Source organism: Saccostrea echinata, unplaced genomic scaffold, assembly GCF_033153115.1.
Source record: "Saccostrea echinata isolate AGI-Se365-2 ecotype Australia unplaced genomic scaffold, CSIRO_AGI_Sech_v1 ptg000054l, whole genome shotgun sequence".
NCBI classification, from domain to species: domain Eukaryota; kingdom Metazoa; phylum Mollusca; class Bivalvia; order Ostreida; family Ostreidae; genus Saccostrea; species Saccostrea echinata.
In genome coordinates this window covers 25112501-25138421 of record NW_026889803.1, presented here as the reverse complement: position 1 = coordinate 25138421, position 25921 = coordinate 25112501, and the positions used below count along the sequence as shown (strand labels likewise).

The following is a 25921-nucleotide window of genomic DNA, read 5'->3' as shown; positions in this document are numbered from 1 at the left end:
TAAAAAGTAGGTCAAACTCCTAGGCATGTTAAATATAAAAGCCCTAGCACCAACCGTTCAAAAGTTAAGAGCAAGGTTAAAGTTTTTTCAAAAGTAGGTCAAACTCCTAGGTCAAGATCAAGGGGTCAAAGTTGTTGGTATCTAAAGGAAGGTCTTGTTACAAGGAATACACATGTGAAGTTTGAAAGCCCAAGCACCAACTGTTCAAAAGTTATGGCCAAGGTTAAAGTCTCATAAAATTTTGCAGAAGTGGGTCATACTTTAAGGTCAAGGTCAACAGGTCAAATATGATGGTACCCAAAGAAAGGTCTTGTCACCAGGAATACACATGTGAAATAAGAAAGTAATAGCTCCAACCAATCAAAAGTTATGGACAGGGTTAAAGACAGACAGACAGAGGGACGGACGGACAGAGCAAAAACTATATACCCCGAATCTTCGATACGGGGGGCATAAAAAGAAAAACAACTAGCACTACTACTAAACAACCAAACACTGTATATTTACAATGTTACATGTTTATTAAATTTGAAAGTTTATAACCAATAGTAAAGAAAGAAATCCGGACCGCTATGAAATACGTCCGGTCTGTCGGGTGTACTCCGGTGAAGTGCGATTTACATACATGTGTAATTGAACGAATTAATTATCGCTAATTAATTACGCACAAGTAGTAAACCGTACACTGTCTTATTCTCGTACTATACGTGATAAAAAGAAACCAAAGAAAGATCATATTGAAGGGAAATTTTAAAAAATGTGAATTTGGATCTATTATAAATTTGGAAATGTTTTAGGGTTATTTATCGAATAAAAGAACTAAAAAACAAAAATGTAAGCAATAAATATGTGTTCGGGTTGTTCCAGAATTAATTGTAAAGTTTACACTATATGGAGAGAATGATCTTGTTTGTTACAATCAGGAATTGGATCTAGTTCACGTTCATCCTGGTGAAGTCATTTAGTTTGTAAATACCATTAGGGCGGAATGACTTCAGTCTGTGCATCCAGAACTTTTCTTTGTTTTTTTTTTCTGAGCGTCTGTCCATCATGGATTATGGTCAATAACCACTACTGTCATGTCCTCCCATTTGTAACCTTCAAGGTCGAAATGTTCCCCAACAGGTTCATTGAATTTTTTGGTCTTACTGGTCGAACAGTGATTATTGATTCTCCTGCGATCTCCCGTTCCTCAACATACTGTTTGGAACAAACTTTGCAACTGATGATATATATGCAGTTGTCTGTTTGACAGGACATTAAATTCCCTAGTATTCTGTAGCTGCGGCCTGTAACGGGGCTGTTAAAGCTGTCTGTGTCGGAGCTGTGCTAACAGAGAAGGCATCTTTCTCTCAGAGCAAGTTTTAAAGCCCCCGTTAGGTATTGGATTGTCCAATCTGGTTCTAATTACCATGCCCTTTAGTTCCCCGGGCGTCTGTATGCAGCCAATGGAGGTTCCTTAAAGACCTTTGTCATTCTTTTGTTTGAGTCGAGAATTGGCAGATTCTTTTGAAGGATACCGTTGAGGTTCTTAAGGACGGGATGGTATGTAGTTACCAGTGGGACCCTGCTCCTATTGTCTTTCTCCTTGTAGTGTAATAGCATCAATAGCAGTTTGTACGGTGCGGGCTTTGTAGTCTCTCTTACATAAATGGAACTTAAGGAGACTGCTTTGTTCCTGATATGACAGGAGAAGAACAGATGCGCCGAATTCTGGTGGCTAGACCCTTAGACACATCCTTATATGTGTGTGTGGGGTGATAGCTAGTCGGCATAAGATACAGATGAGAATCGGTGGGTTTCGTTTGGAGACTAAACTTGATTTCGCTATCAATCAGGGTAGATGTAGTATCTAGGAATTTGTGTTTTGGAATTAGATACGTCTACAGTAAATTTGATAGACTGATGGAAGGTGTTGGCGAACGAAATAAATGCCTCGAGGCTCTCTCGGCATTCCACTCACTTAATCTCATATCGTCAATGAAACGCGACGAGCTATGGGGCCTAACGGTTTTCTTGAAGTAACAAGTTGCTTTCAAGTCTGCCCATGAAAACATTGGCATAAGATGGGGCCATTTTCGTACCCATAGCAGTGCCATTAACCTGCACGTAATGTTCTCCTTTAAACATGAAGTTGTTGTACTTGAGAACATGTTCAAGGAGCTTGGCAAGGGACTCGGTAGAAGGAATTTGTATGGATCTACTATCCCAGACTTCTCTACAGGCCTCGATACCCTCATCGTGCTATTTTGGTGTACAAAGATGTGACTTCCATAGTCACGAGAAGAGTATGAGAAAATTTCTGAATACATTGACATATATATATATATATATATATATATATATATATATATATATATATATATATATATATATATACACACACAAGCGATGCATTACTTGAACTTGAAGTAATGCTTGTAATGTGTAATTCCAAAAAAATGCATTACATGTGATGGTAATGTAATGCATTACTTTCTCAAATCCAGAGTAATGCTGGCATTACATAGCATTACAAAGCATTATTTTGTATATACCTATTTTTAAAAAAAATGAAAATGAAACGGAAATTATTGCTTAGATTATTTTTTTTTTAAATTATTGAAATTAATGAAAAAAGTTAACTTATTTGATATCTCTGTATCTATTTAAATACATTTTTTATTCTGTTGAAATTACAATTAACACACATACTTAGATCAGATTTAATTTCAAAGAATATTTTAAAGAGTTTTTTTAAAACAGTAATTCCGATCTGAGACACACTAATTAATGTACACTGTTAACTGAGAACTGCCACCTCTTGAATGGAGTGTCATCAAAACACACAATGCCTCTAAGGTTATGTAACAATTAAAACAATATATTGTTTCAAAAGTACTCCAAATACCGGCTACTTTCTTCTGACTGTGTTTATGAAACATTAAATGAGCTGGTCTAGCTTGAGCTGACCATGACAAAAAATAATTGTACCAAAAGGAATAGAAGACAGGCATCCTACTTTTAGAAGAGCAAAATGTACATACTATCCTATCCTTTTTACAAGTCTGTCAATGCATTTAATTTTTGTCATAATTTAAGGTACTAGATTCAAATAATCTTTATATGTCTTATTAAGTTTAGTTTTAGCTTTGGGGAGGGAGTAAATTGCCCCAAAAGTTAAAGTGCTTTATGACATCAATAGTTACACAAAAAGTGCATATTGTACATGTTTTTATCTTATCGGCAATTGTAAAGTTTGAACTTCCTATGATTAATAAAAAGATATGTAAATTATTTACAGTGTAATAAATACAAGTACTTGAAATTAAATTTGAATAATCATTCATCATGTTTACTTTTGAAGGGGTGGGATGCATGCTTATGAAAATAGTTGCAAAGTTTTGTATTTTTATTTTTGAAAACCTCCAAAAGTAATGGTAATGGTAATTCATTACTTTACTAAAGTAATGGTAATGCGTTACTTTAAGAAATTTAAGTAATGGTAATTTAATGCCCAAATTCTTGAAGTAATGGTAATGTAATGCATTACTTTACAATGTAATTCACCCCAAGCCTGATATATATATATATTTGCCTGACAAACTTTAAAAAGTTTACCTTTTACGGTCTAAAATTATAAGCTAAATAATCAAGTTTTCGCAGACAGACAAAACAAAAACACTATACTGTCATGTTCTTTTGAATTTGCTGGTGGGGAGTGAATTCAAAATTTAGAACAAGATAACAGTAGTCAATGTTCCAAATTCTGTATTCACTCGGATACCCGTAATAATCAATGTAATACATGTTATAGTTCAACATTCATCAACATTCAATCTTTTAGACGTTATATTTTTTGCATTTCTATATTTTGAAAATTGTTTTAATATAGATACCTTGCCCGAACTTTTGATTCCCTTCCACATGGCAAAATAAACGATAACAAATACGCCAAGAAGACACAGTGCGATCATCCAATTAACGCCTCCAACATAGTTTATGCCATCAGCGTTCTGTAATCCTAAAACTTCTCTTCTGCGGAAATGAAAATGTATAGGCAAAAACAGTGCTAGATCGTAAAGGAATGAGATACGAATAACCAAGACAAGGTATCCCGATTTCACTATGATAAGTACTTTTCAAACTGAAATCGGAATACCTTGTCTATGAACATTTTCAAATAATAGTACTGTTTAAACTGGTTATTCGTTATTGCACTATTCACCATCTAGATACCTTGTCTATGTACATTTTTCAAATAATAGTACATTATAAATTGCTTATTCGTTAAGGCACTATTCATATAGTTATATATTTAAATTCAACTCGTTAAAATAACACATATCAACAAACATAGTTCTGTAGAATCAAATTAAATGATCGATTTATTTTAATAACTTAACTATATAATTTTATTTATTTCTATTCATTTATGATGTTAGTTGTGAATATTAATCTTTCATACTCAAAATATTGTTCTGTCGGGGTCTGAGTTTGGTTTTTGAAGATACACGACGTGGCATTTGCACCCTGGTAGCAGAACAAATTGGTGGTGTCATTAAGTCTATCGTCTGTTGGATATCTCATACACTGGTCCTGTAAATTCCATTCATTGTTACAGGTCTTCCAGGGTACGTCTTCACGCATAGAGGAGAAGAAATAGTACACACACCAAGCAATGATCGTATTGTAGTACCAGGAAATGTAGGTTGCTATGACAATGATGGCGAACCCTATTCCTAGAAAATACAATTATTTAAACAAACCGACATTGTGGTTCTGCATCCTGTGTATTGCAAATAATTCAAATACTTATGTATATGCCAATAAGATCGAAAATCTGGACACAGTACTAATCATGGAGGATAGGTTGTTTTGAGATCTTTTTTTTTTATTTGTATACCTTTAGATTAACCTTTACTCCTGGTGACGTTAGGTAGAAGGTTGCAACTATTGAAAATCAAATTCATGACAACATCGCATTCAATAAAAATATTTTGAGATTTGTTTTTGAATTAAAAATGATCATGGGCGTGGTTTCTTTTTTATCGGAACCTCAGTTGTCCTGTTTTAACGGCATAATACCTTCCACAGGCGCTGTCTTATTGGCAAAATACCTCCCACGGTACTGTTTTAAACAGAATAGTACATCTGCAGGCGCTGTCAATGGACAAGATTCGGTAACCAGAGGGGACTGACGCTTGAAGAATGACTTTATCACTAAAATCTTGAAAGCAGAAGGTTTAATTGGTTTTTTTAATGGGAAAGAAAACATCATTGGCCGAACAATTACAGATGATGTTTGTGACTGCCTGTTTTACAGATGTATAATTATATTCCCTCATCTTAAATCATTTCAGACAAGGCATCTTAGCCTTCATTCTCTCTTTGATGTGCTATATAACAAAGAGAGTTTAAACCAAGATTACTATGACAGAACAAAACAAAAAATAATAAGATTGTTCAGTTCGAAGTACATTGCTTGATCATGGTCCAAAGTTGTACAGAGTCTTAATATCTCCATGTATGACTACAAAGAGAATGACAAAATTGAAAGAGGGTCTTCTGAATTTAGCAAACTCTAACACAAAATACCCTGAATATTTAGACGCCCAAAATAAGAGGATGATGGAAATCCATAACTTGCTCATCCTGTAAGAACACCAGGGGATGGAATATCTACATCATTAAGACACATACCCGATTCTATTAGAAGTCAGAATTTTGTAGAACAGTATTTAGATATTGAACAGCAGTTACAAATGAAATTCAAGTTTGATACTGTATGTGTTAATGACTTTGCACCTGCTGACAGGCAAAAACGGTATCACTATATTCAAGACATCAGTATGCCTTCAGTTTCAATGTGACTTTGTCGTTGGGGCGGACCAACAGAGTCTTCACATTTTATTTGGAAATGTGGTAGTGTGTTAGATATTCAACAGCTAGGCAAAGTTATTCACATCATAGAGGAGGGTATTGATGTTTACCATACTCGTGCAATGAGGAAAGAGTTTCATGGAAAATTTGCTCTCGTAAGCAAAGTCACTCCTGCAGTTTTGAATGCAATGTATAGATATCTTACTTACAGTTCCTCAATTCAAAGTGTCAAAAGAAGTGCAAAGTTGACAACTGGTAGCAATAGATAGTCAGGACACTTATATAGTGTTTGATATGAGAAATCTGAATCAAGAGCAGAATGACACCAAATTTGATGAAATTTTTTTAGTGAAGTTGAAAAGTTTATAAACAAATATGAATTGAAAGCTGTTGATGTTCGTTGACATGGGCTTGTAAGTCACCTAGCTGTTGCAATGTCTGTTGCAGACCTTCGTAAATAAAATAGTCGGTCGTTTACCACAGGGTACACCAATTTCATCTAAAGAATGGTTGCGTCTACAATTCATGCCGAAAAATCCAGCGCTTGCATCTGCTCACAATAAACATGGCTATTTCCTTTAAAACACAGAATTTAATCAAGGCAATTCAATGCATTTCATCTTGATGCTCATTTTGCAGCAGCACTTCAGAAGTATTTGAAAGACTTCGCTATTCTTAACAGAGAATTCTGTGTTTTCATTTCTGTTAATGATAAAAATCACATACCTGTAGGTGAGCCAGGTGTTCCCATTGCAACAATCTGCAGAAGCAAAAAAGCTGTTACCCATGCTAATATTCCCAATATGAGAACTTCCCCTCACCCGTCATACAGAAATTGGGTAGAAAGAATCGTGTCTTCCTTAAATCTTGCTTTACAAACTATTGCTATTGAACGTCCAAAAATGTCAGATGAAATGGATCACATTTTGAAAGGGAAAGCTGCTGATGAAAACGACTCGTTTAAAACAGCCCCGACAGAGTCTTACGCCAGTGAAAAGTTCTTGGAATTCCTTGTTTAAAAGACTTTTCTTGAAAGAAAAGAACTCTCTGATTGGAAAACCAGCCAGTGATGCTGTCATGGAAGAACTGTGGATGGCTCTTAGGGATCTTGATGATACTGGTAAATTTATGAAGGTTATTAAAATTGACCGTGAAATTTTAAATTCAAGAAATTTATGAATAATAATGCAAACTTTACGGATATTTTCAAAATATTTAACTTGAAACCTGTTTGGTATTTGAAAATATTTGTGTAATGTCATGTTATTTACCTTATGTCAAAAATCTTGACGCGAGTCCATTGCAGAAGTGACTGAGAGAGGAACGAACGACAACTTTGCACAGGAGATTGGTTAATTACTTGATAAAATATCATAAATGAATAAATAAGAGGAATAGCTTCCATTATAGCAGCGTAAATATTCATATACTTAATCATAATAGTGTCCAACCTAACTCCAGAACCCCTTTCTCAAGGGGAAAATTTCACAATTTTGGATGAAGCACTCTAGTTCATCATACCACGCATCAAGTTTCTTTGCTAAAAATACTCGAAAGCAAAGAATCATTATAACACCACCTTAACTCCAGAGTCCCTGATCAAAGGGCCATGAATTTCACAATTCTCGAAGAAACACTCTAGATTATCACAATAATCATAATGATAACTAGTTATAATTGTAACGGGGACTATTACAGATGTTCCCCAAACGCTCCCCAACTCCCTTTTGGTGTCATTTCCTATAAACTTCATTAAATAAGGCAGTTAAGTATATTGATCGTTTTACACGCGCACGTGCATGCATGTGCAGGCTGACCATTTCATCTCTTCTATACTACGCTTTGCACGCGCGTGCACGTGCATACATATACATGTTGATCATATCATCTTGTCTACTAGATTGATATATTTTTATATTCTTTGTATCAAAGCATTTTATAAAAAAGTATAAAAATGACGGCTAAATCAAATATATTGGTCATTTCAGCATTGCACGCGCACGCACTTGCAGGCATATGCATAATGTCCATATCGTCTTGTCTACACTTTGAATAGAATGTTTCTAGTTTTTGAGTTTCAAAGCATTTCATCAAAAAGTATAAAAGATACAACTGTATCTAGTATATTGGTCATTTAACGCATTGTGCGCATGTGCATGCATGTCCTTGCATTCAATTTTGATATTAGCAAAATGTAGGAATCCATTATACCTATTCATGTTCTAAATTTCATCCTGTTTTATTGAGAACCAAGAAAGTTATAGGCATTTAAAGTTTAAGCCAATCAGATTGCAGCTCACGTGCATGCGCATACTTTCATGAGAATTCTTATATACCATGCTGTAGAACCTCCTAATGTATGACTATGTTTAAAATTTCAAAGAATTTTGTCAAAAAATAAGAAAAATATTGAGACTTTAGTTTCAGCCAATCAGAGCAAAGCACACGTGCATGTGCGTAAGTTCATGCTATTTTGACCATGTCGTCTTGTCTACACTACTATTATATCCTTTATGGTGAGTTTCAAAGCATTTCATCAAAAAGTTTAAAAGTAACGGCTATATCAAGTATATTGGTGACTTTACGCATTGTGATCACGCGCATGCATGTGCTTGCATTCAATTTTGTTATTAGCAAAATGTAGGAATCCATTATACCCATTTATTATCTAAATTTCATCCTGTTTTATTGAGAAGCAAGTAAGTTATGGACATTCAAAGTTTAAGCCAATCAGATTGCAACTTACGTGAATGCGCGTGCGTTCTTGATAATTCATATATATTATGCTTTAGAACTTTGAGACTTTAGTTTCGGCCAATCAGAGCGAAGCGCACGTGCATGCGCGTGAGTTTGCTATTTTGACCATGTCATCTTGTCCACGCTACTAATATATCCTTATATTATGAGTCTCAAAGCATTTCATCAAAAAGTTAAAAAGTTACGGTTATATCAAATATATTGGTCATTTTACGCATTGTGCGCGCGCGCAAGTGTATGCATGTGCGCGCAAAATGACCTTCGTTCCACACATTTACATAACATAACTATTAACCCTAAAAAGGGTTCAACTCCATTGGATGAGCAGTTTCCTAGAACACCCGCGGACAAAAAAGTACCGGAGAAGAAATAAGAAGAAAAACTAGATGAGATCTCGTTGCGAGCAACGAGTAGGTCTTCCGTTAGATTTCTTGATTGGGAAATTTTGATTGATAGAAGAAAGTAAAACAACTTTAAATGTAAAAAATATTCATATCAATTCTTCAGAATTGTTTAGCAACTCATAAAAGAGTGAAATCTATTAATTTCAAACAACTTCCGGTCTTTTCTATTCACTTCCGGTATGACCGGATGTAGTCAAAATGACTTTTAACTCTTCACCGAGTGTGGAGGAATCATCCCTCAAAGTTTCGAGGAAAAATGAGCATTTTTTCGACTACTTCCGGTTCGGAAGAAATAACTTCCGGTGGAAACGAAAGACCTTAAAGAACTAGAAAGTCTGTTATTGAAAGCAATAGCGTATATCGCCCCGAACTGGCTTTATTAGAAATTAAAACATTGCTGTGACGTCATGCCTTTGTTCTTGCAGTCTAAAAATTTACCTGTAGTCGTCCGATAATAATGATTAGCAGTCCAATAATATATTATCGGACGGCAGTGATAACAAAATCGGACAGTAGTTAAAAAACAACAACAAGAGTGAAATCAAGGTTTAATTTGTCCAGAAACCAAAAAAAAGTTAGGGAGAAAAAGTTCAGGGTAAGCGAACGCGAGGAAATTAAGTTGTTAAAAATAGCAAATCCAAGAAGAAACTGGAGTCTTAAACTTCCTCAAAAGTAACACTTTCCATTCAGTTTTTTTTTTTTTTTTTTTTTTTTTTTTTTTTTTTGCAAAGCGTTTTCGATACATCACTGGGAATAAGCCAATTTAAATCCATTTCTGATAAAGAACCAGTCTGCGAATCTCTTCATTTAACGAGGTTTGTTAGCCAATGACCATGATGACCGCACTTTTTAAACCCAAGATTTTCATTATATCATCCAATCAAAATTTAGATAAAAATCCGCATTATTACTTTAAATGCATTTCGAAGATATCATCCAACACTGTATCTGTATCAATGTCAAACGCACTTAATAAAAAAAAAAATATTCCGAATCATAAAAAAAATCCCTCATCACCTGACCACTGTCCATAGTTCTTGCTAAGCCAAACGACTGCCATTGAATGAATGAAACAAAAGAGTTCACTCACTGATTTTACTGTCTTAAAAAAAAAAAACTTTCTCTTTTCTTTTGTCTACTTATTAGATGGTTTCAGGTAGAAAACTATTGATGCCTGAACTCCTATTGTGTAATTATCGGACTCCTCCAGGTAACTTTTGGACATTTAAATAGCAATGTTTTAAGTAAGAGATATGCCTCATACAATTCTATATGTAAAATTATCAGACTGTTTTCGGCCCTAACGGGCCTCAAACAGTCTGATAATTTTACATATAGAACAGTATGAGGCATATATCCATTACTTATCTAGAAGTGCATTATTCTGTTCTATTAATAATAATTTTGATTTCCTCAAAAACTTCTTTTTTGTTTTATTTCTGATTGATGAACATGAAATACATCAGAACACAGATGTTTATACATGTAACTAACACTATTATCCGGGAGAATTAAATTGTATTGAAGGAATAATATCGCTAGTTTTTAGTCACTACTGATACCGGAAATAATTTAACTAAAACAAGTGGTTTATATTAAGATTCAGTAACCGTAAATAAGATGATTTATACACACGCAACAGAAAAAAACATCACGGCAGCGGAATATAAACTCGTATATTAGGGAAACTTGATTTACAAAAAGTAACTTTTACATCTCTGTTCATCAGTACAGAAATTTGGCGATTAACTAATTGAGTCAAAGGCAAGCACATTTTCATGAAAATTTATTTTGGGTCTTTAGTAGATTTACAGTCGATCAGAGGTTGATTTTGGGTTAAGAGAAATATTTGATGTTGTTGTTATTCTGGGTGAGGCGCGTGCGTGTGTGTGTATGTAAGGGGGGGGGGGGGTAAAAATGTACAATAACTTTTTTGACTTTACATTTAATAATGAACAGGAGTTTATTTGAAAACTGCATGTGAAAATAAAGCATTCATCAAGAAAAAAAAAATTATCAGAGAAAAACGACACTTATCAAAAACATACTTGCTGCATACACTATAAGGAATGTCAAAAATTGTGGTTTTAATATTTTTTTATGATAATTGTGCAAGTTCATTTCATTTTATAAAATAAGGTAGCAATGCTCAATAAATGTATAACTTGTATAATTATACTGTAAAAAGAAAGAAATATCGTTTTCATATAATTTCATAAAGTATTATCTGTTAATTGGATTTTGAAATGCATTGCATCATGTCATGAAATTGACATCAGAAATCAAATGGAAATTTAAATTTCTGTTTCTAAATAGACATTTCATTTTTTCATCACTAAAGTAATACCCATTAGCTAAGCTTGGACAACCATCAAACTCGTATCAGTCCTTTCAGTACTTTGATTTAAAGAAACGTCTGATAGCAAACAATGGTCACGTGACCCCGACTTGTTCCTTACCTGGCATCAGCGACAAATTTTGAAAAAATAAAATATCCCATGCACAACTAGGGTTGGTGATTTTTATTTCTTTAAAGTTTCATGAAGATTTTGATAGCCATCTACGAGAACGCTCGAGTACAAAACTAAGGTGAACCAAAATACGACTTCGTTCCGGTGGCTGAAGCGATGGGCCTGCTCCAATTTTTTTGCGGAAAACAATTTGAACTAGTGGAAGGAATAAACCTTTAAAGTTTCCAAAAGATTGTTTTGCGTACTTACTTAGAAAAATAGAAATTAAAGAATTTTTACTTTTCGTCCGTTTCCATGGCAACGGTAGGAATTTAGAAAAGATTGAATGTGGACTGCACACCTAGAGTTTCTAATTATAATTTCTGTAAAGTTTCATCAAGATTGTCCAAGTCACCTTTGAGAACATATATGAGCATAATACTTTTCTCTGTTTTGTTTCTATGGTAACTGTGTGCGGCCAATTCCAGTTTTTTTTTAAAAAAAAAAAAAATAGAAATCACTTTGACACAATGCAAGGAATCATCCATTAAAGTTTCAAAATGATTGCTTGAGCAGTTACTGAGAAAATCGAAGTTAAGGAATTTTCACTTTTCCTCTGTTTCCGTGGCAACAATTGACAACTTGAAAATTTTAAATGCGAATCGCACAACTACAATTACTGATCATCATTTCTATAAAGTTTCATGATGAATGATCAAGGGACCAGAGAGAACACTCCCGGACAAAATTCGTCACTTTTCGCACGTTTCCATGGCAACGGTAGCCATGTTGAAACTGAAAATTTTTCCACATATATACAGCTGGTCATCATCTTTAATGGATAGTTCCAGCAACAATGCCCCAGCCATCTGCGAGAAAGTCCCCGGAGAACGTTTTTAGGCGTACAATAGCAATATGTCGCCCGACTTCGTTCGGGCCGACATAATAATAGTAAGAAACAGAGTAAAAACAATATGTTCCCAAACTTCGTTTGGGGAACATAATAATAGAAGAAGCACTCTTACTCATTATAACTATGCATTTAGTCTGGCAGTTAAATACTCAAAGGCAAAGATTTTCAAAAAAAAATAATGCATTTTCACTATATGATCCATAGAGCCCTGCCCGAACTCCCTGCCATGAATTTTATTTTTGGAAGATCACCCTTGCTCATTATAACCATGCACTTAGCCTGTCTACTTAATAACCAGGGGCAAGAAGATTTCAAAGTTATATGACTAATGAACCCCATCCTAACTCCTTGGAGCCATGACAATAACAATATTAAAAGAAGAATCGCTCTTACTTATCATTGTCAAAACCATGTGATAAATACTCAAAATCATTGAAGATTTCAAAAAAAAAATTAATGCATTCTCACTATATGATGTATAGAGCCCTGCCCTAACTCCAAATCCCCTGAGCCAGGGGGGGGGGGGATGAATTTCACAATTTTGGAAGAAGCACTCTTGCTCATCATAACCATAAATAATGTATGTTTTAGTAATGATCTGGAGTCTTACTGCGTCATTATCATGTACAATTGAAAAAAGTCACACTCGTTAGTATTTCAAAGAATATCAGTTCTTCAAACAAAAGATTGATAATTTTCATTCTGTTTTTATATGTGATAACAAACTAAAAGTTTGACTTTCTATCATATGCATGTTTATTCTACTCATAATAATGTTGTTTGATTAAAAATAATTGATTTTACGTACTGGTAATATTTTGTTACCATCGTCATACGGGAACGATGAATACATACCTTTAAATGCGGGGCATATTCGATTCCATACAGTTAGGCAACCACATCTTTGAAATTGGCCTAAAGCCAGTTCCATATAAAACAGGGGCAACCCACAGAAGATCAGCATGACTAGATAAGGAATGAGGAAGGCACCTGAACGCAAAAATAAGAAGGTTTTTTCTCTTAAACATTGTAGGGTCATTGTCATACAAATAAGATCGATGAGACAATATGTTTCATATCACTGTAAATACAATGGTCTTTGCAAAATTCACTTTGGTATTCATTAAGATAAATAATGACTTTAAAAAATAAATGAACTACATGTATAACATTAGTCACCCATATGTCTTAATCTCGACATTATGTACCAAAAACCATTTGTTACAATTTTCCAATAGATACTGATTGATTATATGCCGTTTATGCCGCATTCGAGAATTATCACTCATATAAAGACGTCACAATATACCTGTGAAGGGCTTCAAATTTAGACTTAAACTAGGCACACTGGGCCACTGAGCAGGGACAATTCTTTAACCTGCCCCTACCATGACATGGGACCTGGGTTTTTAAGATCTCAGTCGAAAAACCTGTGACTTTCACTTTCGGCATGGCCAAGATCAGGTGCCCATTCCCAACTGGATGATGTTATATAGACGAAACTCTATTTAGATACTTCTAATCTAAATGTCTTTTGTTGCATGGTAAAGATCAGAATGAGAGCTTTCCATTGGTATATAATATCATATCAATGTAGTATGCGTATTTTTGAATTTAAAAAAACCCAACAGAATAAAGTCAAATATTCATAATTTTGAAACTTTATGCTGTTGCACTTGATTTTTTTTACATTTTAAAAAATGGTTAATGAAAATTATTCTGAATATAATATTCCAAAATCAATAAACTTTATTTTAAGAGAAATCACTCAGGTTCATTTAAAAACAAAAAGCATTGATTCTGTATGGATAAATAATTGTTCTGTTAATGTTGTTTTTTTTTACTTCAAATGGTGATGATATTTCAGAATCATTTTTTAAATTTTTTATCATGATGATAAATTATATACACCTTTTGAATGACCATCTTGAGCTACATGCTAGCGCTTCATGAAAAATATGCCTACGTGCAAGTCTGTGTGATTTACACACCAATAATTCACACTAAACTTAAAAACATTCTTTATGTTTACATTTTACATGTTCAAAAGCACCAAAAATATACTCGATATTTGAATTATTCGCTGCCCTATATCCTTACATTTTTATTGACGTCTCTGTACCTCATTGTGACGTCACTTTAGCGCGAGTTTCTCCGTGCATATTTCTACGCGTGAGTATACACGAAAATGACATTCAAATCAATTTCAATTTCACAGTTTGCTCAGTAGAAAAACAAAGCAAATGTAAATATGCAATACATAAAAACCAAATCGAGAAAAATATGAAGCAGTATAATATGCGAGTTTCGAGATTGTAACTCTCCTACGATAGAGGTGCAAAAAGTATCTATATCATCATGGAAGTGGGACAGGTTGTTAATATATACAAACTTGCATAAATAAAAGAACGATGGCTATGGCTTTTGAAATTCATCTGATGTTATAAAAAGATGATAATGCTAAGGAGTGATCATTTTGATGACTTTGTAAAGCTATTCTATACATATTTACAAAATTCACTGTCATTAGGATACTTGAAAACGAAGGAACCGTCATCGTCTTCATAAAAAAAAATATTTCTTTGACTGTACAAACCTTTTCTAAAAAGTTATTGGGCTCTTTGAAGTTATTGTAAAGAAAGGAGTCATTCAGAATGCCGACTTAAGATGATCAGGTGCGTGTTGATTTATTAGAGATCCCTATAGATTTATTCCCTCGTTTGATGTTTTATCCACTGATATTTTCTTTTGTTCGAATTTTTATTTTCTTTTGTTCCGTTTTTTTTCGTAGAAAAAAATTGGCGCCTTTACCTTAATTCGATAATAACTATATCCCCCGATGATGTAATGTATTCAATATAAATAACTGTCCCACCTCCCTGCTTACGCGGAAACAAAACTCCCCTCCGTAACGAAAGAGCGCACCAAGGGAGATAATCTCGAAACTTGCGTATTGTCGGTACCCCCCCCCCCCCAAAAAAAAATTATAATCACGCCTTGATTAATTGCTCCTGTTCATTATAGTTTAATCACCAATAATGCTTTACAGTTATTGACTTCAGAATAGGTCGACATGTACATGTAGTTATAAGGACCCATTTCAAATGATATTGACCGAAGACACAGAAAATGCTTACAAGCTTGCTATCATTTTCTGTGTCTGAGGTCAACATCACATGACATGGGTCATTAAACCACATATTAACCTTCACTGAAGTCCATAATTATATAATCACTCAAAGTGAATAATCTGACAAAATCCTAACCAAACAGACTTGGCTGTCATTACCTCACAATGGTTAAAAAACATGCTTTTTATATTTTGATGTCACGTTTACGTAACTTTGGTGCATATGAACGGTGAATCGTGCAATATCGTATTCCGCGGACGCTCTTTTGCGTCAATATCACAAAAAGACGAATATCACGTGACGTTCATTCTGCCAATGAAAATTACGAAATAATCTCTTTATATAATATATATAATAAGTTGATCTGGAATTTCGTTGGCATTTACCCAGTACATTAGACAACTGATTTTAAGTATGGTATTATTTTAAGTATGGTATTAATATATACTCAAACTAATTGGCGTTAAAGCTATATATGGCGTATCTGAGCTTGAAAAATAATAATACGAGATTGAGTGTAAATATACATGATATATGTTACATGTATTTACGTTCAAATTAAAATTTTCACCGATTTTTAGCTTGAATAACCCCACGTCTCTATAGTTAAATTAACTTCAGATTTGTTCGTTATTTAAATGTAGAGTCGGTAAATAAATGGGTTATTGTTTTAAATTTTTAATCTCTTTGAAACGTGATTGATTTGAATTGTGTAATTTACAGGAAAATCCTATCTTTAGATAAAGTAATAAAACAAAATAGAAAGATCTTTTTAATTTTGTTTACTCGAACTTATCAAAAAATACGTTATATATGACTTTCACCGTTTTTAGAAAACCAAATAATAAAAAAGAAATTCGTCCTTCTTAGATGGTAAGTTAAAGATTATTCTTGGTCTTCAGATAGTCTTAAACTATATTTTATTATCAAAACACCAATTACATGTAATTCTGACAGGTATTATTTTGTTCTATCAATTTATATTTTACTCGTAGTGTGAATTTACATGAAGTTTTTATCTCATTTTGTTAATTTTCATAGGATTTTTGTAGAAATTGATTTAATATCCAAATGAAAGGATTTATTAAACACATCTGAACTCCAAGTTGATAATTTTAGCAAATATTCACTGATACAAGCAACTATTTTTCTATGGTCTCTCAATAAATGAAAATTACTATATGTATAGTCCTCAGCCCCAGATTTCAAAATAGACAATCAAAATATATCTGACACAGTTTTTCTCTGAGCATTACCAAATAAATTTGAATTTTTCATCCCCATATACAGTATCTTTGGAAAAAATGAAAGTTCTTTAATGTATTGTTAATTCAAATGTCCAAATATTAAGAGTAGAAAAATTCACACAGATTAGCAAAACCCATACCCCTTTGTTTCTTTTTATTGGAAATGAGTTATGTGATTTTTTTGGTTCAGACAATATTTTTTTATGAGTTTGTTTCTGAATTATACTTTTTTATTCAGTTGAATATGATAAATATAATTATATGTTATGCCTGGATATGTATAGTCTGAATCCCACTTGGAAAGCTTCTTTTGTAAGAGTGAGAACTTTTTAACCGCTTGACAGAAATGGACAGAAATTTCAGACAATCTGCCAAAAGGATGTATCGTTACATGGGCGATAGAATATTTCACTTGACATTATTTAATCGTTATTCTGTAACCAACCTGGGCACCTGGGGGTCGTAACATAAAGCTTGCTAAGTTTTTGACTTAAGTAGGGTCATAAGTATGTTTTAGGTGCAATCTTAAGACCTGCTTAAGTACTACTTAAGTATGTCTTAAAACGTAACATAAAACGGACTTAGCTAGGTCTTAGCTAAGTCAAACTTATGTTCAAAATATGTTTTATTAATCATCCTAGTTTTTTCAATTTATTTATATATGTATTTGTATAAAAATGATTTAGTTACGTTTTTAATCACATGTATATTAAAGTTGACGTCCTTACCTACCGGTTTTAGCTAGGTTAGATTAGATTTCGTATTTAATTAAAGTTAATTCTGTTTAAATAATTCTGAACATTTGAAAACAAATATTGCACGGTCAAAAAGTGGCACTAATGGTTCATTGTAAATGCATGAATATTGTTTATCACTCGAGACTGCGATGTTTTCAGTTTACTGTTTGTTGTTATTCTTCCGTTTGACAAATGTTCACTTGCTTTCAAATTGTCATTCTCGTAGACATGGCACGATAACCGAAGGTCTACGTACTTGAAATTGAAACTCTTAATAAAAAAGTTTAAAAAAACAAAGGGGCACTTTGAATTTTTTCCTCCCATATCAGCAAGCAGAGACTGCAGACGTTTTATGATATACTTAATTACAACTTAATGAAGGGTGGAAAAAAATTGTTTTCAGAAAACAATTTTTCGTTTATCTCCAATTTATCAACAACTCTCTCTCTCTCTCTCTCTCTCTCTCTCTCTCTCTCTCTCTCTCTCTCGTGTTAACGGTAGTGAACCCCTGTCTGATTCCTCCCTTGTTGCGTTCTACATTCAATCGAATTTACAGAAAATCTTTATTAATTTTCTACTCATCATCCTTTACTTCACCTACAATTTTTAAAATCATTTCATCTCATTTTTTTCACGGTGAACAAACAAATTCATGATTACTGTAAACAACTTACTTATAATGATTAGTGTTTATAACCTAGGTCCCACTAATATTGCAAACGTATCCCAAAATTTATATTTTCCATTTACATGTATGTCAGAGAGATGATGATAGAGAGTGATATTGGAATAAGTGATATATACCCCCCCCCCCCCGGACGAAAAACTAAAACTCTTATACAAGTAGATTAAATAGAGAAAATTATTTTTTAATGCATAATATTAATAGAGGAATGTTTTAACATAGTAAGTCAACCTTATATAGTTCTAAATACACTGTATGTGTTTTAAAAAGTTAAGACATACTTGTCACCTCTACAGGCCGCATAAGTTTTGCTAAGATTGTCAAATCTTAGCACGCTTCTAGTTACGGTCTTAAGTTTAAGACTGTACTTAAGTCTAACTTAAGCATGACCTTAGACTTAAGTACCCTTTATGTAACGACCCCCTGATCCTGGCCTAGGCGTTTAATGCCGGGCGCGTGGCGAACGAACAGTCATTACCTTTGTTTACGTTAATATCTTAGGATTGACGAGGCGCGGCAAACAAGACCTGGGCTTCCCGATCACGCCCTACCACTAGGCTACCGTGACTGGTTTTTAATAGATATGTTTGAATTTAAAAATAAAGCCCAATTTTAAAAATCTCCGTAATTAGTTTTACAAAGCCTCTATTTCATACAAAAACACAAACAAATACTTAACCTATCCTTCTCTTTCACACTTTATTTTAAGGTCCCCCTCAATCTTAGTGTAATATCAGCAATATCGTTAGACTGCATTATTTTACATTAAATTACGTTGATTTTGAAGAGAATGATTTTAAAACTGGTACCTTCAAATAATATGAAAAACATTTAATGAAGGAAACTGTACCAAGATTTAGAAAGAAAAAAAGGTGGGGGATTGCTTATAATAGAAACCTTTGCTATTCACCTACAGCTTCTTGTTGCTGTCAGAAAAGCACTTCCTTTCCCTCGCCAAGCATGTATCTCTGCTGGAGGACAGTTTGTCCTCGAGGATACTTGTCGCTCGTTATATATCCTTCTATGAAAATTGAAAAGATAAATGATTCCATAGTTGCTGTCACGGCACCCATTATAAAAAGAGTCTGCAAGGGGCACAGACTCTGACAATGGTTGGTGCCCCTTGAATTTTCCTATTGTTTGTAGGTTTTTTTAAATCGATCACTGTTCGTTATTTTCACCTAGTCTGCTAAAGATTCGACAATTTTAATTGTAATCAAACATCTTAGATCTGCTTAGATTTATAAAACCAGATGTGCACCCCTCACTTTTTATAGTCATTTGATATATTTTCAGTAAAAACAGAGCAGAGAATATTGATCATATGATTTCGATTTCCAATTTTGAAACACTGACTAGTATGTATATGATTAAGTGACCACAATATTTTGAATGTAGTCTAGCTTCAATTTTAACATTCAAAGGAAAAAAAGTTTAGAAAACTTTTTCGATAATGAATTAAATAAAGATGTTGTATGTTTGAAATTGATTATAATACGTGTAACATAAATACCCACCTCCACCATTTTTAAAGCAGATATAAGGAAATCTCCAGACATTTCCCAAATCGACGGCAAATCCCACAACTGCTAAAAGGAATTCAATTTTCTTCTCCCATCTCTCCCTCTCAACAGCCTGTTTTGTCTTCTCGACAATCGCTACTCCATCAACAAGTGCAGTACCGCCAGGAGCCATTTCGAATTGCAACAGGAAAATTCCGTATAAGAATTATTCCCTTTTCTAAGAAGGCGACATCATCATCCTCTTCACGTAGATGAAGAAATACGAAAGTTTTGACATTGTTCTCTTTTTAACACATTTGCAGATAATGGGACTTAATTATTTTTAAACACTATAGATCTTATATGATTAAAAACACACAAAGAGAGTTCAAGATCGCTTTGAAACATTGCTGCCTGTCGTAACCGAACCATTTGTGTCAATGTTCTGCTGTCCTCGTAGTTGCCCGGATGATGGTATACTCATACGGACTCGCGACAAGTTGAATTATAAATAAGCAAAATGTGTATTCATGAGATTTGGGGAATAGAAGAACTGGAATAAGGCTGTAATTAGTTACTGACACAGGCAGCCTTTTTTTATCCGATGCCAATACTTCTTTAACCAGGCGCGATCTAAACTGACATATTTTATGTATTACATACATTTTGATTGCCTTATTACGCCAAAGAACGAAATGCAGATAACTTAAACCCTCTGTTAGATTAGGGTATTTTGGACATAGAAAAGAAATTTGATTTCTTGAAAGAAATTATAACGGTTCATCTGTCTTGATTTTAGGGAAAACAATTCATCAACATGATCAACTAGAAACAGAAATATATTGCTTCAATGTTTTAAGTAGATCTGCAAGACAAAATGCTTACATAGTCTAGGAAAATAAACACGCCCGTAGAAAGTTGGGGGGGGTCTGTCCTCCCCCCCCCACTTTTTTTCTAAGTATAGTATTTGCTATAGTAAATTTTCCTTTAGATGCTGGTTCCCCCCCCCTTCCCCCCCCCTTTTTGATGTTATAAAGGGTCGAGCACTGGCAATTTCTAGGTTTTGGACAGTAAATAAGCTTTTTTTTTGCTTGTCAGATAATTTTGGGTTTTTAACATTTGAAACCGTTGCTACGGGTTTGATAAATACTGTAAATACAGATATCTTGCAAATCAAACAATAATAAACTTACGATTCTACAATGTTCTTAGAAATAAAGCCTTGGATTTGCAGTAACAACTTTCATTTTACTGCTATATCTTGAGTCATTAATTTAGCTGGAATAAGACACGTTTGTTTAATTTAAATATTGTACAAGCATTTTAAAAAGATATAAAGTTAAACTGACATGAGAAAAAATATCTTAAGGAGTACTCAACTTTCGTTTGACTAAAGTCCCAGTTCCTCGACGAAGATATCCGAGTGAAATTGGCATTTCTAATCACAACGTAAAGATAATAATATCTTTTGAAATGTGGAATCTTTTCTCTGTAATAATTCAGCTCATACAATTGTTAACTGAAGGTCTTCAAATCAACTAGAAAAAAAATTACGTTGCTATCAGTTCTTCCATTAAAAAGTAGGACATTTGGCCTCTTGATATTTTATGTAGCATTAGCACAAATTGCAACTTTATATGGTGTGTGTGTGTGTGTGTGTGTGTGTGAGGGTGTGTGTGTGTGTGTTTTCTACCTCAAGTACCAATATGGTGCACGTGGTTTGTGAAAATAAACCGAAAATGGACCAGAACCAGACTATTATGTACTTTTGTGGGTGTTAACATAAAAGTGTTGGACTTTGACTTTAATTAACACAAACTAATTTAATTGAACAAGCGGAGCGCTAATTTCTACATAATCAAAATTTATAATACTTCACAGAAAAAAAGTTTGAATATTCATGGGTGTAAAACAGTCTATTCCAATCAAACAACTGAAAATTTTAAAATTGATACTATCGTTCTAAGCAATGAAACAATTAAATTTTCCCAACACTTTATCTCACTAAAACGTGGTTTTGAATCTGTCTTCATTGTAATTATTTTCGTTTTTAAGAACCATAAACATAAAATGAAAAGGCAAGGAAATATCATGGAGTGCGAAATTACTGTGTCTCGTTTATTAAGATCTAGTTTCCGACTTGTTTGTCTCCTGTGTAGCTATCATCAGCTGATTCCCCATTTTATCTCATTAGCCAAATATTGACCAGTCATGCGCCATGATCTCAAATCCCTCATAAATATTCAAATTACGAGATTATAGGGGTCTTTCTTATACTTCTCCACAAAAGGAAAAGTAATTACATTGGATTTTCTGAAATGTTTTATCCAATTTTGTTTAACGTGCTCTTTTATTTTAAAGGAGGTAGCCATCTCACATTTTTTTTTATTTTACCATGTCAAAAACTAATAACTTGATTGTTGTGAAAACACCGAATGAGCAAAGACTTTTATCAAAGTCATATCGATGTCTTCACAATTTTCGGGCAAACAAACAAAAAAAAAAACCCCCAAAAACACCCACCCATCCTAAAAAAGTCTGTTGAGACTGTAGCTCTACTGGTTTGTACTTATAACAAAGGAAGAGAAAATTAGCATTTGGACTTGAAACTTTGCAACAGCATTAAATAGAATAATGATCCATCATTGAGTCTCTTTATGTGGCAAGATTGCAATCAGAATAAAACTGTAGGAGGAGTTTGTTTGCTTGTTTGTTGTTTAACGTCCCTCTCGCGAATTTTTCACTCATATGGAGACGCCTTTAGGAGGAGTAGCCTTTTAAAAGAATTTTGAAGAAATTTCGATTTTAGTTACCATGGCAACATCATTCATCAAAAAACGATAAAGACAATTATGTACCTCAGTGTTGTCTACTTGCATGCCACGTTATATTAAAATTAGACCAAACTGTAGGAGGAGTGCATTTTGAAAGTATTTCACAGATATTTCTAATTTTGGTAACCATGGCAACACCGTTCATTGAAATTTAAAAAAAAACAATACACCGAGTTATATATCTTAGTTTAGTCTACTTATTTGCAAAGTTATATTGAAATCAGACCGAAACTGCAGGTTTGAAAGTATTTCACAGACATTTCTATTTTTAGTAACCATGGCAATACATTGAAATCAAAAACCGATAAAAAGAATTGTGTATCTTAGTGTAGTCTACAAGTATGCCAAGTTATACTGAAATCAAACCAAAACTGTAGGAGGAGTAGCATTTTGAAAAATTGTTTACAGACAGACAGACGACGGACACCTTACTATCGCATAAGCTCTTCTGGTCTCTGACCAGAAGAGCTAAAAATCAAAACAAAACTGAAAAATACAGATAAATTATTATGCATCACAGGATGAACCTAAACCATTCAGTCTACTGAATGGTAACTGAAAGGTCACTGAATGGCCGATCTCTCATTCAGTCAGATTTCAGTAGACTTTCAGTTTACTGAATAGCAGAGTTTCACCCTGTGCATTCTTTTGTGTCAAAGACGTTTTAAGAATGAAAACTTTGCCAATTTCTTATCTCGATTTTGTTGAATTTTGTAAACCCCCAAAAATGTTACACATCATAAATCAGAAGAAAAATTTATTTGTTGATACCGTAACAACAATTACAATTAAATAAGTACAATTTTAATTATGTTATATTTCTTTAACTATTTTTTCCCCCACAAATATGCGACCAACCCTGTGAAACTAAATTTAACTAATACGATGTAGAAAACAAAGTCCTTACTAAAGCATTGATTAACAATTGACAACCTAGACGATTTTTTTTAATCCAGTAAAAAATGACGGACTTGCTTATCCAAAGACAGTATCAAATTTAGGGTTTGGTTTCTCGCAAACAATATGTGTACTTCTGTTCTGCCATGAACACGGCGCGTCATTCCATCTCCAACCATACTTTTCTCCAGTTTCCATACAGTCTTCTTTCAGACCCAGGTAATTGTTTGGTTCCCCATCTAGCCACAAATTGCTACAAAAGATCAGAAGAAAATTTTACTCCCTCGGCAACTCCAGCAGTTTGATATAAGATACATGTATGTGTTATTGACTCCCCCAACTTGCTAAGTCCTCTCTGTAAATAAAATCGATGCAAATTATCGTAACATCTTACAAAATAAGTACACTAATTAATAAAGATAGCATGAATTGTAAATGCAATTTAGCTCAAGTTTTCGAGTTAAGCCAACTTGGTCATCAGACTGAGAGTAAGAAGCAAATAAAAAACACCCGATACAAATAGAGTGAATGTAAAAATACTTGCATAAAAATAGTGTTATACATCAATGTTGTCTTTTTTTCTTAATAATGTGGCAGCATTCAAAATTTTGCACAAATTAAAAGATCTTTAATATTCATAGTACTAAGCAATTGAAATAATTTGAAGTATAATCATAGTACTTTTTCAAAAATTTCTTTCTTCAGTCATTATACACTACTTTTAACAAGTATGAGTTGAATCCTCCCTATGATAAACCTTTGTACACATTTCATTTAAATAGATGATAAAATCTGCATTCTCAAAGTCAGACGGTGCATAATATCACAAAATCTCAGTAAATAATCTAAGTGTTTGTATCTTGTATTGGGATAATAATCTAAGTGTTTGTATCTTGTATTGGGATAATAATGTAAGTGTTTGTATCAAGTATTGGGATAATAATCTAAGTGTTTGTATCTTGTGGATGATAATCTAAGTGTTTGTATCTTGTGGATGATAATCTAAGTGTTTGTATCTTGTGGATGATAATCTAAGTGTTTGTATCTTGTATTGGGATAATAATCTAAGTGTTTGTATCTTGTTCTGGATAATAATCTAAGTGTTTGTATCGTGTATTGGGATAATAATTTAAGTGTTTGTATCTTGTATTTAGATATTTCCTTGAAACTAAGAACAAATGGAAAGCTGTCGATGTGACAGCAAACCGGATTTTCTTCAACAAAACAGCACTGGTATCTCTCACATGAATAGACAAATTTCGCATTTGCGAGAGTTACTTATTACTCTAGTTATTAGTTATTACTCTTGTCGGCGAAATACCCCCATTTTTCACTATATCCTTTACAAAACATGTAAATTTGAGTAAACTCTCTGTTCTGAAAACACCCCAACAAAATCAATGTACCATATTAGCATAGAAATGACTAAGTTCAACAAATTTAACAAACGTATTTTCCAATTAAATGACCAAAAAATCAAAATCAAAGTAACACCGTAACAAAAAATACAAAACCAAAAAAAAAAAAAAAAAAAAAAAAAAAAAAAAAAAAAAAAAAACAACAACAAACAAACAAACAAACAAACAAAAAACCCTAGATGTGTTGTAACGCCAAGAATGCCCCTGCAGGCAGCCAAAATTTCAAATGCCATATTTTAAAAAAATTTAAAAAAAATTTTAAGTTCAAGGGGCATAACTAAGATAAAAACTATACAATGTTAACCTTATTAAAGTGGCTCTATACATCAACGCCTTTACTTTTTAAGACACTCGTATTCCTATGACATATCCATATGCCAAATTGAGTTGAATGTGTGCAGCTGTTGCCGAGATAATGAACGAAAAGTCAATGATAACGGAATGACGGAATGTTCAAAGTTTATTTTTTCTAAGTTCAAGGGGATCTAACTCTGTCAAAAATTATCGAACCACGACTAAATTCAAACTTGACCTGTATTTTCCGGTAAAATACCTGCATATGCAATTCCAATCTTATACATACATCCCTACAAAAGTAAGAGAGCGGAAACTATACGAAATTTCTTATTTTTTCTAAGGTCAAGAGGGATAACTCTGTCAAAAATCATCGGACCACGACCAAATTCAAACCTGACCTGTATTTTTTGGTAAAATACTTGCATATGCAATTTCAACCTTATACATACATATCTACAAAAGTTAGAGAGCGAAAACAGAAAATTTCTTATTTTTTCTAAGTTCAAGAAGGACAACTCTGTTAAACATCATCGGTCCATGACCAAATTCAAACTTGAGCTGCGTATTCCTATGACATATCCATATGAGTTGAATGTGTGCAATTGTTGCCGAGATAATGAACGAAAAGTCAATGATGACGGAATGACAGAATGACGGAACAGGGTAACACTACATGCCTACGGTCATTTATGGCGGGGGAATAAAAACACTGAAGTTAACGACAGTTTACTATTAATAACTAACTATAGTGTACTATACATAGTATCAAAGTTTTTACGATAGTATA

The 25921-nt window shown here is 33.5% G+C and overlaps 2 protein-coding genes across 2 annotated transcripts in view; both read right to left on the bottom strand.

Annotated features, from left to right (window-relative positions):
• Positions 1-20374, bottom strand: part of LOC133205695 (sodium-dependent serotonin transporter-like) — a 35589-nt gene extending 15215 nt beyond the window's left edge. The window contains exons 1-4 of the mRNA XM_061341548.1: positions 19704-20374; positions 13242-13376; positions 4448-4721; positions 3879-4017 (exon numbers count right to left, since the gene is read on the bottom strand). Of these exons, the coding sequence (XP_061197532.1) occupies positions 3879-4017; positions 4448-4721; positions 13242-13376; positions 19704-19881 (726 nt within the window). The 5' untranslated portion in view covers positions 19882-20374. The remainder of the gene's footprint in view (positions 1-3878; positions 4018-4447; positions 4722-13241; positions 13377-19703) is intronic.
• A 2890-nt stretch (positions 20375-23264) lies between these two features.
• The window catches only part of LOC133204734 (macrophage mannose receptor 1-like), a 151320-nt gene continuing 148663 nt past the window's right edge, over positions 23265-25921 (bottom strand). The window contains exon 14 of the mRNA XM_061340474.1: positions 23265-23672. Coding sequence (XP_061196458.1) covers positions 23498-23672 — 175 coding nt within the window. The 3' untranslated portion in view covers positions 23265-23497. The remainder of the gene's footprint in view (positions 23673-25921) is intronic.